The sequence below is a fragment of the Solanum verrucosum genome, unplaced genomic scaffold (genome assembly GCF_900185275.1).
Source record: "Solanum verrucosum unplaced genomic scaffold, falcon-dt-bn FXZP01000252.1, whole genome shotgun sequence".
Lineage (NCBI taxonomy): Eukaryota > Viridiplantae > Streptophyta > Magnoliopsida > Solanales > Solanaceae > Solanum > Solanum verrucosum.
This window is the reverse complement of record NW_026019988.1, coordinates 3,224,420-3,244,745: the sequence shown is the minus strand read 5'-3', so window position 1 is coordinate 3,244,745 and position 20,326 is coordinate 3,224,420. Positions and strand designations below refer to the sequence as shown.

General features: G+C 31.5%; 5 protein-coding genes and 1 long non-coding RNA gene across 6 annotated transcripts in view; 2 read left to right on the top strand and 4 right to left on the bottom strand.

Moving 5' to 3' along the window:
* Window positions 1–20,326, bottom strand: part of LOC125818922 (uncharacterized) — a 196,224-nt gene that overhangs the window by 27,974 nt on the left and 147,924 nt on the right. The window lies entirely within an intron of this gene.
* Window positions 4,304–7,935, top strand: LOC125818933 (uncharacterized). The gene is made up of 3 exons (XR_007442422.1): window positions 4,304–4,380; window positions 6,822–6,896; window positions 7,883–7,935. It is a non-coding gene; the product is annotated as an uncharacterized LOC125818933 (long non-coding RNA).
* On the top strand, window positions 8,206–11,674 carry LOC125818881 (uncharacterized). The gene is made up of 6 exons (XM_049498393.1): window positions 8,206–8,687; window positions 8,788–8,914; window positions 9,005–9,286; window positions 9,382–9,501; window positions 9,588–9,946; window positions 11,668–11,674. The coding sequence occupies exons 1-6, from the start codon at window positions 8,206–8,208 to the stop codon at window positions 11,672–11,674; spliced, it is 1,377 nt and encodes a 458-aa protein (XP_049354350.1).
* LOC125818880 (protein PELPK2-like) lies at window positions 14,090–14,446 on the bottom strand. Its single transcript, XM_049498392.1, has one exon. The coding sequence runs from the start codon at window positions 14,444–14,446 to the stop codon at window positions 14,090–14,092; it is 357 nt and encodes a 118-aa protein (XP_049354349.1).
* On the bottom strand, window positions 15,841–16,212 carry LOC125818929 (protein PELPK1-like). Its single transcript, XM_049498441.1, has one exon. The coding sequence runs from the start codon at window positions 16,210–16,212 to the stop codon at window positions 15,868–15,870; it is 345 nt and encodes a 114-aa protein (XP_049354398.1). The 3' UTR covers window positions 15,841–15,867.
* On the bottom strand, window positions 18,227–18,806 carry LOC125818928 (protein PELPK1-like). The gene has a single exon (XM_049498440.1). It carries the CDS (start codon window positions 18,740–18,742, stop codon window positions 18,398–18,400), a length of 345 nt encoding a protein of 114 aa, XP_049354397.1. The 5' UTR covers window positions 18,743–18,806; the 3' UTR covers window positions 18,227–18,397.

The window sequence follows — 20,326 nt, the reverse complement described above, 5'->3', positions numbered from 1 at the left end:
GTGTAAAATAAAACAAAAAAATTATAATACGACTTCGTATGTCGGTAAAATTAAATATTAAAATAAATTAATATAATACCGACCTCATGAGGTCGGTATTTTTTATATTTAATTGAGAAATAATACCGACATCAAGAGGTCGGTTTTTATTGTAATTCATTAAAAATTCCGACCTCGGGAGGTCGGAATTTTTTCTCAATTAATATTTATAATACCGACTTCCGAATGTCGGTAAAAATTAAATAGTATGTAATTAAAATACCGACCTCATGAGGTCGGTATTTTTATTTCGACTATTAATTAAAGCGACATCCGGAGGTCGGTATTTTTATTTCATCTAATTACTTTTAAAAGCGACATCCGGAGGTCGGTTTGCGGTTTGCGGGTAAACCAAATTCCGACCTCAAGAAGTCGGAATTTTTCCCAAAAATAAATTACAATAAAAACCGACCTCTTGATGTCGGTATTATTTTCTATTTTGATTTAATTTTATTTAAATCGTTTTCCGGAGGACCATTTTGTGTTCTTAAAATTTAATGTGATACATATATATATAGATGTTTAATTAATAAAATCAACCTCAAGAGGTGAGTTTATATTAAAATAAGTATATATATAAATAACAATATTTTTTTTTTCAATAGGTTTTGTGTAAAAAAAAAATAAAAATTATAATACCGACTTCCGTATGTCGGTAAAATTAAATATTAAAAATTAATATAAAATACCGACCTCATGAGGTCGGTATTTTTTATATTTAATTGAGAAAATAATACCGACATCAAGAGGTCGGTTTTTATTGTAATTCATTAAAAATTCGACCTCTTGAGGTCGAATTTTTTTCAATTAAATTTTCATAAACCGACTTCCGATGTCGGTAAAATTAATAGTATGTAATTAAATACCGACCTCATGAGGTCGGTATTTTTATTTCGACTATTAATTAAAGCGACATCCGGAGGTCGGTATTTTTATTTCATCTAATTACTTTTAAAAGCGACATCCGGAGGTCGGTTTGCGGTTTGCGGGGTAAACCAAATTCCGACCTCAAGAAGTCGGAATTTTTCCCAAAAAATAAATTACAATAAAAACCGACCTCTTGATGTCGGTATTATTTTCTATTTTGATTTAATTTTATTTAAATCGTTTTCCGGAGGACCTTTTGTGTTCTTAAAATTTAATGTGATATATATATATATATATATATATATATATAATATATATGTTTAATTAATAAATCAACTCAAGAGGTGAGTTTATATTAAAATAATTATGTTATATATATATGTGTGTGTGTGTGTGTGTATATATTAGATGTATATATTATATATGTATATGTACATCTATATTATATGTATATATATAGATGTATACATATACATTTATATATATATATGTATACATTACATTTATATATATATATTATATATATATATATATATATTATATATATTATATGTTTAATTAATAAATCACCTCAAGAGGTGAGTTTATATTAAAATAATTATGTATATATATATATGTGTGTGTGTGTGTGTATTATATATAGATGTATATATTATATATGTATATGTATACATCTATATATATTGTATATATATAGATGTATACATATACATTTATATATATATATGTATACTATATTTATATACATTTATATATATATATATATATATTATATATATATATATATATATATATATATTATATATGTTTAATTAATAAATCACCTCAAGAGGTGAGTTTATATTAAAATAATTATGTATATTATATATGTGTGTGTGTATATTATATATATGTGTGTGTGTATATATGTATATATATAGATGTATACATATACATATATATATATACATATATAATAAATTTTATATATATATAGATGTATATATTATATATGTATATGTATACATCTATATATATGTATAAGATATATAAATTTACACACACACACACATATATATATATATGTAATTAATAAATTAAACTTCTGTTGATGTGTAGTTAAATTTATATATAATTATACGAACATCAACAAAAGTTTAATTTAATAAATTTAATACACACACACACACACACACACAGAGATATATATATATATATATATATTATATATATTATATATTATATATATTATATATGTTTAATTAATAAATCAACTCAAGAGGTGAGTTTATATTAAAATAATTATGTATATATATATTGTGTGTGTGCGTGTGTGTGTATATATTATATATATGTTTAATTAAAAAAATCAACCTCAGAGGTGAGTTTATATTAAAATAATTATGTATATATATGTGTGTGTGTGTGTATATATATATATATATAATTTAACTACACATCAACAAAATTTTAATTTAATAAATTTACATATATATATATATATATATGTATATATATGTATATATAGAGAGAGAGATGTATATATATGTATATGTATAACATCTATATATATAGATACATATATATACATATATCATCTATATATATATGTAAATTTAATAAATTACATATATATAGATGTATATATATGTATGTATACATATACATATATTATATGTTTGATGTGTAGTTAAATTATTATGTTTAATTAATAAAATCACCTCAAGAGGTGAGTTTCTATTAAAATAATTATGTATATATATGTGTGTGTGTGTCTATATATATTTATAATTTAACTACACATCAACAGAAGTTTAATTTAATAAATTTAGATATATATATATAGATGTATATATGTATATATATATATATATATTATATATATATAGATGTTACATATACATATTAATAAATTTACATATATATATAGATCTGTATCTTATATATATATATTATATATATATATAGATGTATTATTTTAAAAAATATCGACATCCGAGGTCGGTAAATTAAAGATTCTCTTAAAAAAAGAATGACAATATAAGTTTCCTCCTAATTAAACACTAACTCTCAAAACCTAGTCCACTTTCACTCCCAACTGCAGATCCACCCCTGACCCACCCATCGGCGCCGATCCCCACCACCCATCCCCGACCGGCGCCACGCCACCTCTCCGACCGGCGCCACGCCGCCATCCCCACCGCAGCACCTCCTTCGCAGCAGCAGAGGACGTCGCGGCAGCTGCAGAGGGAGTGACGCCCAGCAGCAGGAGGTCGCGCGCCTCCCTCCCGACCGGCGCCGCCTCCATTCCGACCGGCGTCGCCTCCATCTCGGCCAGCACCTCCATCCCGACCTTCTTAGTGAAGGTGAATTTTTAGAACCTCCATAATAAATTACTTTTGTTTCTATTTAGTTGAAGTATCTCAAAATTAGAGTACTAATATACTTAGTTTTATTGATTGTTAGTTTGATTGATTGTTAGTTAGTAAGTGAATGATTTAGGGTTTTTGATTGTTAGTTTGAATTAGGTATTATTTGATTGTTAGTTTGAATTAGGGATTATTTGATTGTTAGTTTGTGTTTGTTGATTGTGAATTGAAATTTTAATGTTAGGGTTAGTTTTGAATTAGGGTATCTTAGGATTTGTTTGAAATTCGGTATTTCTTAAGTTAATTAGTTTGATTTTGGAATTGTAAGATTAGATTGAATTAGGGTATTTAAGGAGTTGTTTGAACTTGGGTATTATTTGAGTTAGTTTGAATTATTATTGAGATTTTAGGACTAATAGTTTGAATTTGGGATTAGGAATAGCTAGCTAATTTGAATTTAGGATTTTAAGTACTAGTTAGATTTTGGGATTTTAGGGCTAGTTTGAATTTGTGATTTTAAGATTAGTTTGAATTTTGAATTTAGGACTAGTTTGAATTATTATTGAGATTTTAGGAATACTAATAGTTTGAATTTGGGATTTTAGCACTATAGTTTGATTTTTGAATTCTAGGAGTACTTTCAATTTGTGATTTAAGACTAATTTGAATTTGGAATTTAGGACTAATAGTTTGAATTATATTTGATATTTTAGGACTAATTTAATAGTTTGAAGTTGGGACACTAGCTAGCTAGTTTGAATTTAGAATTTTAGGGATTTGAATTACAACTTAATTAGAACTTATAATTAATTATAACTTGAATTTACTATAAGTTGAACTTAATTAGGAATATGAACTTGAAATTATAACTTGAACTTGGAACTAATTAGCTTGAATATATAACTAATTAAGTTTAGAAATTATTTATGAACTTGAATTGAAACTTGAACTTATTAAAACTTGAGAATATATATATATATATATATATATATAAACTAATATTCTTGGATATGAGTTTATATTTAACTAATTTAAGAACTTTTCGTGCTAGGCAACTGAGGAAGCTCAACATGTAAAAAAGTTGATACATGACTATTTTGCTTCTTTCATCAAAGTTGGAGATAAGGTTGGTGCTTCTAAATTTCTCAAGTTCAAGTACAATTGTTTTGAATAATGTGTTTGTGTCCATCTAGTATTAATACTTGGCTTTAATGCTAGTAATTATAATTGATTGTTTGTTAGTATATTATTGTTTTTGTTTGTTGGTTGTGTTATTCAATTGTTAATTTGATTTGATTATTGTTAGTTAGGTATAGATAATTGAAGATTTTTATTTTAAGGTTTTTTTAAAAAGAAATTAGGCATTTTTAAATTGGGCATTGTTAGTTAGTGAAGAATTAGCATTTTTGTATTTTAGAACTAGTTTAAACTTGAGAATATGTAATTTGAGGTTAAATTGAGATTTTTTTGGATTTGATTTTAGGACTAGTTAGTAAAGTGTTAATTTGAAGTTAGAAATTAGTAATTGAAGTGTTATGAGTAGAAGATGAATGTTTGAATGTCATGAACTTAATTAGAATTTGAAGTTGAACTTAGAATTTGAACATGAACTTAGAACTTGAACTTGAACTTGAACTTAGAATTTGAAGTTAAACTTAGAACTTGAACTTGAACTTGGAACTTGAACTTGAAATTAAAACTTGAACTTAGAACTTGAACTTAGAATTGAAGTTAACTTAGAATTTGAACTTAGAACTTGAACTTGAACTTAGAAGTTGATCTTGAACTTAGAACTTAGAACTTGAACTTGAACTTGAAATTAGAACTTGAACATGAATTTAGAACTTGAACTTGAACTTAGAACTTAGAACTTAGAACTTGAACTTGAACTTAGAACTTGAACTTGAACTTGAACTTGAACTTGAACTTAGAATTTGAAGTTAAACTTAGAATTTGAACTTAGAACTTAGAACTTGAACTGGAACTTAGAACTTGAACTTGAACTTGAACTTGAACTTAGAATTTGAAGTTAAACTTAGAACTTGAACTTGAACTTGAACTTAGAACTTGATCTTGAACTTGAACTTAGAATTAGAACTTGAACTTGAACTTAGAACTTGAACTTGAAATTAGAACTTGAACATGAATTTAGAACTTGAACTTGAACTTGAACTTGAACTTGAACTTGAACTTGACTTAGAATTTGAAGTTAAACTTAGAATTTGAACTTAGAACTTAGAACTTGAACTGGAACTTAGAACTTGAACTTGAACTTGAACTTGAACTTGAACTTAGAATTTGAAGTTAAACTTAGAATTTGAACTTAGAACTTGAACTTGAACTTGAACTTAGAACTTGATCTTGAACTTGAACTTAGAACTTAGAACTTGAACTTGAACTTAGAACTTGAACTTGAAATTAGAACTTGAACATGAATTTAGAACTTGAACTTGAACTTAGAACTTAGAACTTGAACTTGAACTTAGAACTTGAACATGAATTTAGAACTTGAACTTGAACTTGAACTTGAACTTGAACTTAGAACTTAGAACTTAGAACTTGAACTTGAACTTGAACTTAGAACTTAGAACTTGAACTTGAACTTAGAACTTGAACTTGAATTAGAACTTGAACATGAATTTAGAACTTGAACTTGAACTTGAACTTAGAACTTAGAAACTTGAACTTGAAATTAGAACTTGAACATGAATTTAGAACTTGAACTTGAACTTGAACTTGAACTTAGAACTTAGAACTTGAACTTGAACTTGAACTTAGAACTTGAACATGAATTTAGAACTTGAACTTGAACTTGAACTTGAACTTTGAACTTTGAACTTTGAACTTTGAACTTTGAACTTTGAACTTAGAACTTAGAACTTGAACTTGAACTTGAACTTGAACTTAGAACTTGAACTTAGAATTTGAAGTTAAACTTAGAATTTGAACTTAGAACTTGAACTTAGAACTTAGAACTTGAACTTGAACTTAGAACTTGAACATGAATTTAGAACTTGAACTTGAACTTGAACTTAGAACTTGAACATGAATTTAGAACTTGAACTTGAACTTGAACTTGAACTTAGAACTTAGAACTTAGAACTTGAACTTGAACTTAGAACTTAGAACTTGAACTTGAACTTAGAACTTGAACTTGAAATTAGAACTTGAACATAAATTTAGAACTTGAACTTGAACTTGAACTTAAAACTTAGAACTTAGAACTTGAACTTAGAACTTGAACATGAATTTAGAACTTGAACTTGAACTTGAACTTGAACTTAGAATTTGAACTTGAAATTAGAACTTGAACTTGAAATTAGAACTTGAACTTGAACTTGAAATTAGAATTTGAACTTGAACTTAGAACTTGAACTTGAAATTAGAACTTGAACTTGAACTTGAACTTGGAACTAATTAGCTTGAATATATAACTAATTAATTTTAAAAATTAGATATGAACTTGAATTGAAAACTTGAACTTATTAAAACTTGAATATATATATATAACTAATATTCTTGGATTTGAAGTTTATATATAACTAATTTTAGAACTTTTCGTGCTAGGCAACTGAGGAAGCTCAACATCTAAAAAAGTTGATATAAGACTATATTGCTTCTTTCATCGAAGTAGGAGATAAGGTTGGTGCTTCTAAATTTCTAAAGTTCAAGTACAATTGTTTTCAATAATGTGTTTGTGTCCATGTAGTATTGATACTTAGCTTTAAATTTAGAAATAATATATTTGGTAAGCATAAGTACCAACACTAGTTGATCCTATTGATGACAAAATTGATTTTCTTGCAAGATCGATTTGTGTCCATCTAGTGTTGACACTTAGCTTTAAATTTAGAAATAATAAATTTGTTAAGCATAAATATCAACACTAGTTGATCCTATTGATGACAAAATTGATTTTCTTGCAAGATTGATTTGTGTCCATCTAGTGTTGCTATTAAGCTTTAATTTAGGAATAATGTGTTTGTTAAGCATAAGTATCAACACTAGTTGATCCTATAGATGACAAAATTGATTTTCTTGGAAGATCGATTTGTGTCCATCTAGTGTTGACACTTAGCTTTAAAAAGTTGTTAAGTTGTTAAAGTTATAAAGTTCTTAAGTTGTTTAGATAAATTAAAATAAATAATGTGATTTAGTTGGTGGATTTAGTTGTTGTATTAAATCAAAACTAAACTAGTTAAAGTTGTTATGTTGTTTGTATAAGTTAAAATAAATAATGTCGGTTTAGTTAGTGAATTTAGTTGTTGGAATTAAGTCAAAACTAATGTAGTTAAAGTTCAAAAGTTGTTATGTTGTTTAAATAAGTTAAAATAAATAATGTCGGTTTAGTTAGTGAATTTAGTTGTTGGAATTAAGTCAAAACTAATGTAGTTAAAGTTAAAAAGTTAAGTTTGTTTAAATAAGTTAAAATAAATATTGTGGTTTAGTTGGTGGATTTAGTTGTTCGAATTAAGTCAAAACTAAACTAGTTAAAGTTGTTAAGTTGTTTAAATAAGTTAAAATAAATATGTCCAAACTAGTTAGACTTAGAAAGTGGTTAAATTGTTTAAATAAATTCAAATGTTATTTAGTTGATGGAATTAAAATTATCATTATTGTTTGTGTAGATGAATCCTGATCGTAGTTGGATGTATAATAGAAACAATCCTGGTCGAGCGGGTATGATTCCGAAGATAATGCATGTGAATGGATAGATGATGAAGAAACTTCCGAAGAGGATGAATAACAATTTGTATGTTTAGTTGGTGGATTTTTAGCTATTTATATTTGAGTATACTTTATGTTTTAGTAGTTTTAACGTTTGTTTGACATTGTGAAAGACTATTTGGATTAAGCCTTATGTTATGATAACTTTGTTTGATATATTTGTTCGACATTGTGACATTATTTTGTACTACTTTGTTTTAATCTTTATATTTATTTGATATAGATGGTAGATAAAGACAAGGGTAAATCAAAAAAATCCGATAATCCAAAAAAGAAATTTAAGGCCAATGCTATGAGAAGGCCCACTGGGGTCGTGATATCTGATGAGCCCTCTCAAGTTAATATTTCAAAAAGAGCCTCAGTTTCAACTAGTCACTCGACACACCAGTCACATAATGCCTCTATTCATGTGGCTCCACAATCTGGTTATACTATATCTACACCCACTGTGGTACCTAGTTCGAGTTACCAAACATTGCAGGGCTATTCACATCTTGGTCGTGGGTCTAACATACCATCAGCTAGTGCTAGTCAGTGCAATAGTTTGAATACTAGTAGTGGATCAATTGGACTTTCCAATCTTCATATTGAATCCAATGGCTCAGAGCCTAATACTCCTACCACCCAGCACTCAGATGCACATGGTCCTCAGCCAGGCGATAGAGACAATTTTCGGAGACTCGTCATCGAGCCATTAGGATACAAGTATGATTTAATTATGTTTCATCTTTCATTTATCTATTTATATTTTAATTGATTGATTATTTTTTGTTTACTCTACTTCGTCAATGAATTCGTATTTCAGCTTACGTCCGGATGTGGGTATGGCAAAGATTATTTTAAAGTGCATCGGAACTCACTATAATGGTGTGTATCCGAATTGGAGTTCGATTCCACTTAACAACCAAGGGCAGATGTTCAATGAATTTAAGGTAAGAATATATATAAATTAAATTCATATCATATACATTTAAATTCTCTAGTCATTTGAACAATAAATATTTAGTAATTTTTTATTACAGAAATATTATGTATGGGCTCCCGAATACGAGGATGACGTTCAAGTGAACTTCAAGCTTAAAGCTTCAAAGTTGCTTTCTAGCACATTTTGTGATTGTCGAAAAAAAAATACAATGCCTAAGTTTATGTTTCCGGAGCGATGGGCTTTGTTACTGAAACATTGGAGTACTGATGAAAAATTTAAAAAGAGGAGTGAGATTGGGAAGATGGCTCGCGCATCAGAAAAGGGAGGCTCTTTGCACACTGGTGGAGCTATTAGCCAGGTTACTAGGAAGGAAAGAATGGTATACTTTCTTAATTTAGTAAAATAATTTTTTTCTTTTTTGATAAGTACTTTTTGGAGATTAATGAGATCAAATTCTATATATGTTATTTGCAGGAAAAAGAGTTGGGTAGGCCGGTAGCTGTACCAGAGATGTTCAAGGTTACTCACGTCAAGAAGAGTACGAACCCCACAGAAGAAGAAAGATGGATTGAGCCACGTGCTCAAGAGACATATGTAAGAACTCCATTCAAACTAATTTTTTTTTCTTTTCCTTGTATATATTACATTCTTATTCGTAGAGTTCTTTGTTTAAATTACAGGATAGGTATATGCGAATATCTCAGGAATATCGTAGTACTCTACCTCTTGAGAGTCAGGACAGACCATTTACACAAGAAGAAAACGAGAATCTTTGGAAACAGAGTGCTGGTGAACCGATTAGAGGTTCAGTCTATGGCTATCCAGAAAAGGCGTATCAGAAGAAGAAGTCTTGGTATTGTGGTTCATCATTCTCAAGCTTTGATGGTGGGGATAGAGAGACAATATCTGCAATGGAGAGTAAGATAACTTATCTCAATGCCGAGCTTGCTGCTGTAGCCGAAAGAGAGAAGAAGAGAGAAGAAAGAGAGAAGAAGAGAGAGGAGCAGATTGCGGCAGCAAAAGAGGTAGAGAACAAGAGGTATGCAGCGCTTCAGGCCCAACTAACTTTTCTTTTTGAATCAGGAAATATTCTTCCTCCATGTCCGGCTAGCAGTGATGGATCTGATCAGGAGGGTGATGAGAATGATAAGGAGAGTGAGGGTGATGAAGAGTAGTTGTATCTATTTGACATTTTAGACTTCTATATTTTTAGAATTGTTTAATTTGATCGTATTTTAGTTTATTTTGAAGTTGGATGAAGTTTATTTTGAAATAGTTTGTATATGTTGAAAATATTGTGTTGTTTTGGTTTGATGAAGTTTATTTGGCTTTGGGTTGTTTTGGTTGGATGAATTTTATTTGGCTTTGGTTTGTTTTGGTTGGATGAAGTTTATGTGGCTTTGGGTTGTTTTGGTATAAATATGCAGGTGGGCAACTAAAAATTGTAGCAATTTGCTGCCTGTTTTGCAGCAAAAAACCGACCTCCGGAGGTCGGAATTTCAACATAATAAAAATAAAAATACCGACCTCCGGAGGTCGGAATTTCAACATAACAAAAATAAAAATACCGACCTCCGAAGGTAGGAATTTCAACATTACAAAAATAAAAATACCGACCTCCGGAGGTCGGAATTTCAACATAACAAAAATAAAAATACCGACCTCCGGAGGTCGGAATTTCAACATAACAAAAATAAAAATACCGACCTCCGGAGGTCGGAATTTCAACATTACAAAAATAAAAATACCGACCTCCGGAGGTCGGAATTTCAACATTACAAAAATAAAAATACCGACCTCCGGAGGTCGGAATTTCAACATTACAAAAATAAAAATACCGACCTCCGGAGGTCGGAATTTCAAAAATACAAAAATAAAAATACCGACCTCCGGAGGTCGGAATTTCAAAAATACAAAAATAAAAATACCGACCTCCGGAGGTCGGAATTTCAAAAATACAAAAATAAAAATACCGACCTCCGGAGGTCGGAATTTCAAAAATACAAAAATAAAAATACCGATCTCCGGAGGTCGGAATTTCAACATTACAAAAATAAAAATACCGACCTCCAGAGGTCGGAATTTAAAAAAATGAATATTCCGACATAAAATAAAAACCGACCTCGAGAGGTCAGTAAATACCGACCTCCAGAGGTCGGTATTGAATAGCGACCAAGCTTTTTCCGACCTAAGCTGGGATGTCGGTTTTAGGTCGGTATTTCAAGGAAAACCGACCTCCGGAGGTCGGTATTTTTAGGTCGCTATTCACAGTTTTTTTAGTAGTGAATAACTAATCGACTCAACAATATAATATTGTAAACTAATGCACACTGAAATATTTACTACTTTTCAGTATTATTTGTAGAGTCATGGTATTATTTGGACGTTCTTTTTTAAAGCATTCCGATGGGTAGTGCCGGGCGGAGTCACCTTGTCCCCGGGGTGTTCAATTAGACACCCTTTGTTGACAAATTATACGATATATACACGTAAAGTTTTGACTTATATTGGTATATATGATAATTTGGACACGCTGAAATAACAAAGTAACCTGTAGTGGAGATGGTTAAAGCTGTCGCTAGCCCACTTGCTGCCCCAGTTTTCAAACCCAAGTTCGAATCTCAACTCCAATAAGGATTTTTTTCCAAATAAAATTGAATTATTTCCTTAAATTTTAATACATTTTCCTTGTGGAATAAAATTTCCTTACATTTTAATACCCTTTTCTTAAATTTTAATACGTTTTCCTTTTGGAATAAGGTTTTAATTGAAAAAAAATCCTTAAATTTTAATACCTTTTCCTTGTGGAATAAGATTTCCTTATATTTTAATACCTTTTCCTTGTGGAATAAGATTTCCTTATATTTTAATACCTTTTTCCTTTGTGGAATAGGATTTTCTTAAATTTTAATACATTTTTCTTTTGGACTAAGGTTTTTTTCCTCTATTTATAGGAGACCCATTTATCCAAATTATATCACAATATTATTAAAAATAGAATCTCTATAAATCATTCTTTTTAAAAAAAAAATTACTATTCAAAGTTTGGACCCCCTTCATAAAATTCCTGGCTACGCCACTGCTGCCTATGGCAAGGCACACGAGTGTGCTAGGGTGGCCTGGATCAGAGTCATGATTGGAAATGACGTTTGCTTGGTGTGTTTAGTTAAGAAATAAAGTTGTCTCCTTTGCTATCAACTATAGCTTTTGACATGATGGTAAACACTTGATCCTAATACGTTCTAATCAGGGGCGGATCTATTAAGGCTGGTGGGGGTGCCACGCCACCCACAAGCTTCGACGGAAACTCTATTTATATATAAGTATTTATATACAACATCTGTATAAATAATAAACGTGCCACCCAGAGAACAAAAGTATTCTTTGGCGCAGTGGTAGACCATCTACTTAATGGGTCATGGTTCGCGGGATCGAACCCAGCTATCAGTTTTTTTTGTTTTAATTTTTTTCAACTGCGGGCAGCCCTTTTTTGTTTTAATTTTTCGTTTTAACTGCCGGCAGCGTTTCTTTTTTAAACTACAAGGCACATTCCCTTTTGTTTTTTTTTTTTTTAACTTGTTAACTTATTATTAAGTAGTAATCAATAATTATTTTTTAACAAATTTAATTTAACTCTTTGACTTTTTTTTATTTGATTAAACATAAAAAAAAAAATTCTCTTCAACATTGAAACCTTGGCTCTTCCTTTAAACTTTTGAACTACAAAAATATGTCATTAATTAAAGCTTCAGCCTTCCGTCCGTCGCCCAATCCCGCTCTCCCATCCAGCCACAAGACAAATAATTCTATTTGAATCTAAGATTGATTTAATCGAGTCTATTGGGCATTAGAGACGAATCCAACATTTGAAGATTTCGATGCACCAATATATACTATCTTAATTTAGGTAGTTAACAAAACTTTTACTACAATTAACGAATAATGTAGTATTTGTTGGTAACTAATGGCTCAAATATGATTTTCTAAGCTAAACTTGAAATAAAAATAATGAAATAAGACTCTAGCTAGATTTGAACTGTATTCTCGCGAGTGATTTCTCTGGCTTGTACCAACTAAACAAGGGCACCCCTACGCTTCTTATGGGTGCACTATTGATTATATTCTACTTTATGCCAGTTTCTCACGATAGATATACATATATACACATGAATTTTTTTTTGAAGTTAACGGATGCACGTGCACCCCTATCAAATCATGTGATCAGTCCGCCTCTGCTTGGCACCCAGTGACTCTAAATCCTAGATCCGCCTCTGGTTCTAATAACAATAATCACGTGATAAAACTTTGCGACTGAAATGATTCCAAATATTTATTTGACATGGAGATAACATGTATTGATAATAATTAGCAGATGTTCATCTATATACGAAGAGTCATGTTTATATATACATGGGTCACACGTTTCTGGGCATAACCATATCCATTGTGTCACAATTTATGGCAAGTTTTCAGATACCCAATTTGGAACCCCTGTTTAAGCTAGCTACTTCAAACTCAACTTTAGTCATACGCGACTGAAGTTGAGAATCCCCGTCCAAAGTTACAAATTTTACCTGAAGTTTAGTATATTGCTTGTTCAAGAAAATTTCATGAACTTAACTTCAGACATACGCGATTGAAGTTTGGACATTTATGCCTAAACTTTTAGACATTGCTCGATCCACTCGTATTCATTTCCCTTTTAAACTCATTGTCTTGATAAGAAAACTGTAACATGAATGTCTTGAGTTTTCACTATCAACTCACTCTTAATTCTCTGAATGAAATGCCATTTGATTGCGGAAAAACAAGAAGAAGAAATTTGGGAATTTTTTTATACAATCTAGTTAAACAATGTGCCTTTTCTCGATTTCTGTCATTAATTGGAATATTTTCAAAGAGATTAGTAGTTTTTAACTAATTTACGTATATGTTCCTGATCCAAGTTTTTCAATATATGCATAATAATACATTGATCTTTGCTTATCCGAAAAAACATGCTGGACAAAAATACACATCAATTCAATAATAGACACTGCATTACATATAAATTATACAATACATTGCTAAGAATCACTTACAATACATTAACGTGACAAAAGCAAAAGGGGTAAAAAACATCACGTGTGGTACGTAGAGAGCAATAGAGGAATCAATTAATACAGTGGGAACTACGATATAATTAGTTGGATGGAGGAGGTGAAAGTGTAGGAATGTTTGGAAGTGAAGGCATGTTGAGCAGAGGATTCGCGGGCATTGGAGGCAGAGTCATTTTCGGGACTACAGAGGGCAGTGTTGGCAATGATGGTAACGGTGAATTAGCTGTTGGAAGTGTTGGCAACGATGCAACACTTGGCAATGGTGGCAATGTTGCGGGCAATTTGGGAATAGTAGGTAATTGCGGCATAGTTGGCTGAGGCAATGATGGTATGTTAGGGAACTTAGGAAGTTGCAATAGACCGCGAGCAGCATGACTTGTGGTGATACTTGATAAGGACAAAAATGCTACGATTAATGAACAATTGCTCGAAGCAGCCATATTTGTTGTAATTTGCAATATTTGAGGATGGAAGTTGGAAGTTCTATTTTAATTTGAGTGAATTTGATCATTTTCTAAAGGGGTATATATAGGGAATTTGATTATTTGGTGTAGAAGCATATGATGACTCTATTAATTGTTAGTTCATCCTCCTAAATGTTTAATTTGAGGGAAATGCACAAATTTTGTAAGTCAATATATGGTACAGTTATGTAGCTATAAATTCATGTTACTATGAACAAAATGAGAAGTTATTTGTTCATGTGTCAAGTCAGCCTATGCCTTTCTTCTTCTGAAATTTATCTTCCCAATTTTATTTATCCGATTGGTTCGATTCTTTAGCAGCTCTTAGTATCTCTGGATTCAACAGATATACTAAGAGCACAAAAACTTATAAAGATTCATTAAGAAAAAAAACTCTGTTGTATTTCAAGGTTTTGATGTACTCACAAACTATGGGACTTGGTTCCATGGTTGAGCATGTATACATGGTCGAATGGTGAACAACTGTAAAGGCTGCCACTCGTCCAATAGGAGAACACTAGGTTGTTTTACTCAGAGGATAATATATCCTCATTTGATAAAAACAACCTAGTCAAGACATTACACATACACACTCAAAAAAGGCGATTTTTGTCTCTGAAGAACTTATGCTTTCAAGAATCTCTAGGGATCTGATAGAGTTATCAAGTGTGGGTTATTACTGGAAGCTTGTTGTGTTGAACTTGTAAGATCCGTTTCTAAAGCTATAAAGAAACGCATTCAGTCTTAGCTGTGGTAACAAACAATGAGTATTGTTAGAGTTAACTATGTTGTGTGTGATCGAAGTCTATATTAATTAGAGTTAGTTAATATAGTGGGCAATAAAGGTATTGCTTTGGCTCTTCTTGTAATAGAGTTATTACAGGTGGTGAGATTAGGAGTTTAATGCTCCAACATATCCTGAAAATTTAGCACAATAAAAACGAAGAATAATGACAATAATCTTAGTTGATGATGACACTTTCCCTGGAAAATTTCGACTAGTTCTTGCAATATTATGACCTGTTTGGGCAATTTAAAATGCTCTGCAAGCCAGAGACTGATAGAGATGCCCTGATATAGGTTCACGTGAACACAATAGTTTTTGCTCAGATCTTATATAGGTTTAAAAACCTACTAGACTATGAACTTGGATACTATTGTAGTGTTAACTCGAGGTCACAACTGTAGGAATTCATGGACAAACACACATGAATCAGTAATAGACACTGCATTGGATTAACAAAATCAATAAATATCACTCAGAATAGTACAAATGATACAATACATCGTCGAGAATCACATAAAAGACGAAAATTACAAAAGAAAAAGGAAAGAAACACGCAGTAGAGACTAGTAGGGTAAAATAGGTAAAAATCACGCAGTTGGAAGCCGAAAGATTAGTTGGATGGAGGAGGTGAAAGTGTTGGAATAGCTGGGATTGCAGGCATGTTGGGAAGTGAAGGCATCGAAGGCATTGGTGGCAGAGTCATCTTCGGAACAGAGGGCAATGTGGGCAGAGATGGTAATGGTGTTGCTGTTGGAAGTGTTGGCAATGGTGGTAATGCTGCAGGAAAATTGGGAATATTAGGCAATTGTGGCAGTGTTGGTTTAGGCAACGAGGGGATCGTAGGCAAGTTGGGAAGTTGCAGTAGGCTACGAGCAGCACGACTTGTGGTGATGCTTGAAAAGGATAACAATGCTACAATCGCGAAGAGAATTGAGGAATTGCTATAAGCAGCCATTGTGTCGATAATTTGATCAATTACTATTTTTTCGCGAAAATTATGTTAGTAATGGGAGTTGCAAGTTCTGTTTTAGTTTGAGTGAGTTTGATCATTTTACTGAAGGGGTATAAATAGGGAAATCAGAAGGATCATATGACAAATCTAATTAATTTGTTAGTTCAACTTCCTAAATGTTAGTTAATTAAGGAAAATGCACAAACTTTTTGAGTCAATTATCTTATGGAAGTAGTTATTTATAGATGAAGTTTGGATCAACCATATTTGTTGATTTAATAATAAATATAGCAATCAGAGATATCAGTTTTTACTACTTCCTCCGTTTCAATTTATGTGACTGCACTACGGTCATGAATACCCCTATTTTGGGGTGGTCTTTTATTTTTGCCCCTTAAATTTGTGGTCATTCAATAACGACAATACGGGCAAAAGTTTTGACTAAACTTTCCTTTCTAATTAGTCCCAGAAAGTTTGACGCGTTTATTTATTTAAAAGGTCCATTAATTAACTTGAAATCCTATATAAAAATTTTGTGATCTAAAAGGTCCATTAACTAACTTGTCAACTCTCGAACCAACAGTAAACGCATAATTTCATTGAAATACCATTAGAAAAAGGTGTGTGGGTGGGTAGGTGGGGTGAAGAGCTAATCACATTAGGAGATCTTTGCTAATTGTCTAATTAATGATGGTCAAATAACTAATCAACTCAACAATTTGTTTTTTGGTCCTCAAAAGAAATAGAGTTAATGGTAAAAAAACACACATAAACTATCACTTTTTCGTAAATTGAGATAATCTATTGTTTTATTTCGTGAGTTAAAATAGATAGTTTCTTACCTTAACAATCTATTGTTCTCTTCATTTATCTAAACTATCACTCCATTTGTATTATAAGACACCTCAATGCTGAGTTGGTCAAATATGTGTTATTGATTGGGAACAAATATTTGGCTAACTCAGCTGAGGTGTCTTTAATACAAAGGGAGTTGTAGTTTAGATAGGTAAATGGAATAATGGATATTTGAGGTATGAAACTCGCAAAAAAATAATAGTTAATCAGGTGTGTTTTTAACCATTAACTCGAAGAAACAATATGCTCGTTAGAGAGCTAAAAAATAGTAATTCTAAACTCACAAGTACTATTCCTCTTTATATGTTTGTGTTGAACTTGTAAGATCCGTTTCTAAAGCTAGAAAGAAACGCATTCAGTCTTAGCTGTGGTAACAAACAATGAGTATTGTTAGAGTTAACTATGTTGTGTGTGATCGAAATCTATATTAATTAGAGTTAGTTAATATAGTGGGCAATAGAGGTATTGCTTTGGTTCTTCTTGTAATAGAGTTATTACAGGTGGTGAGATTAAGAGTTTAATCTCTGTATGTGTATTTGGAGTCTGTATTCACTTGTTGCTGTGAAAACAGTTGAAAACCCTGTGTGACAAGTCGTGGTTTTCTCCTCCCTTGAGCGAGCAAGTTTCCACGTAAAATCGCTTGTTGTTTTAGTTTTTATTTTAGCTTCTTCAACTAGCTTTAAGTCTATTACCGACCAGGTCTCTCAGCTTGGACTCACGTATCTCATTAAACTCAATACTCTATAATAAGGTAGGAAGATTTTGTAGTGATTTATGCCAAAGACGAACAACTTGTGTTGATTTATGGATGAACGATCCATCAAATGGGATGGCTAAAATGCTCCAACATATCCTGAAAATTTAGCACAATAAAAACGAAGAATAATGACAATAATCTTAGTTGATGATGACACTTTCCCTGGAAAATTTCGACTAGTTCTTGTAATATTATGACCTGTTTAGGCAATTTAAAATGCTCTGCAAGCCAGAGACTGATAGAGATGCCCTGATATAGGTTCACGTGAACACAATAGGTTTTGCTCAGATCCTATATAGGTTTAAAAACCTACTAGACTATGAACTCGGATACTATTGTAGTGTTAACTCGAGGTCAGAGTTCATGGACAAACACACATGATTCAGTAATAGACACTTCATTGGATTAACAAAAATGACATAAATCAATATATATCACTCAGAATAGTACAAATGATACAATACATCGTCGAGAATCACATAAAAGATGAAAATTACAAAAGAAAAAGGAAAGAAACACGCAGTAGAGACTAGTAGGGTAAAATAGGTAAAAATCACGCAGTTGGAAGCCGAAAGATTAGTTGGATGGAGGAGGTGAAAGTGTTGGAATAGCTGGGATTGCAGGCATGTTGGGAAGTGAAGGCATCGAAGGCATTGGTGGCAGAGTCATCTTCGGAACAGAGGGCAATGTGGGCAGAGATGGTAATGGTGTTGCTGTTGGAAGTGTTGGCAATGGTGGTAATGCTGCAGGAAAATTGGGAATATTAGGCAATTGTGGCAGTGTTGGTTTAGGCAACGAGGGGATCGTAGGCAAGTTGGGAAGTTGCAGTAGGCTACGAGCAGCACGACTTGTGGTGATGCTTGAAAAGGATAACAATGCTACAATCGCGAAGAGGATTGAGGAATTGCTATAAGCAGCCATTGTGTCGATAATTTGATCAATTACTATTTTTTTCGCAAAAATTATATATGTTAGTAATGGGAGTTGCAAGTTCTGTTTTAGTTTGAGTGAGTTTGATCAATTTACTGAAGGGGTATAAATAGGGAAATCAGAAGGATTATATGACAACTCTAATTAATTTGTTAGTTCAACTTCCTAAATGTTAGTAATTAAGGAAAATGCACAAACTTTTTGAGTCAATTATCTTATGGAAGTAGTTATTTATAGATGGAGTTTGGATCAACCATATTTGTTGATTTAATAATAAATATAGCAATCAGAGATATCAGTTTCTACTACTTCCTCCGTTTCAATTTATGTGACTGCACTACGGTCATGAATGCCCCTATTTTGGGGTGGTCTTTTATTTTTGCCCCTTAAATTTGTGGTCTTTCAATAACGACAATACGGGCAAAAGTTTTGACTAAACTTTTCTTTCTAATTAGTCCCAGAAAGTTTGACGCGTTTATGCATTTAAAAGGTCCATTAATTAACTTGAAATCCTATATAAAAATTTTGTGATCTAAAAGGTCCATTAATTAACTTGTCAACTCTCGAACCAACAGTAAACGCATAATTTCATTGAAATACCATTAGAAAAAGGTGTGTGGGTGGGTAGGTGGGGCGAAGAGCTAATCACATTAGGAGATCTTTGCTAATTGTCTAATTAATGATGGTCAAATAACTAATCAACTCAACAATTTGTTTTTTGGTCCTCAAAAGAAATAGAGTTAATGGTAAAAAAACACACGTAAACTATCACTTTTTCGTAAATTGAGATAATCTATTGTTTTATTTCGTGAGTTGAAATAGATAGTTTCTTACCTTAACAATCTATTGTTCTCTTCATTTACCTAAACTATCACTCCATTTGTATTATAAGACACCTCAATGCTGAGTTGGTCAAATACGTGTTATTGATTGGGAACAAATATTTGGCTAACTCAGCTAAGGTGTCTTTAATACAAAGGGAGTTGTAGTTTTGATAGGTAAATGGAATAATGGATATTTGAGGTATGAAACTCGCAAAAAAATAATAGTTAATCAGGTGTGTTTTTAACCATTAACTCGAAGAAACAATATGCTCGTTAGAGAGCTAAAAATAGTAATTCTAAACTCACAAGTACTATTCCTCTTTATATGTTTGGGTTCTTTCCCTTTTAGGAAGTAGTCACAACTGAAAATAAGAAGTGGAGCCAGAATTTGAAGATTATGGGTTTGAGTATTGAGATACTAGTACCTTTTAAGTTATCGGGTTCTAAATTTAGTAATTTTGTACATATTCAATGAATTTCTTAAAACAAATACACATGATTTTGACCAAAGCTACGGTTTGATCATTTGCTCATGCTATATTTGTATGGTGAGATTTCTCTTTAATTAGTTAGTTTTATGCTGACTGATAGCCAATCAAAGTTCTTCTCCGTTATACGGACTTCAAACAGGCAATGCGAGCAAGCTCATAGGAGAGTTTTACTCCCCCGCATAGTGTTTTATTTTTTCACATGGACGCAATATAGTTAGGTTTCAAAACTAATGCACACGAAAATATGTTGTTTTTCAATA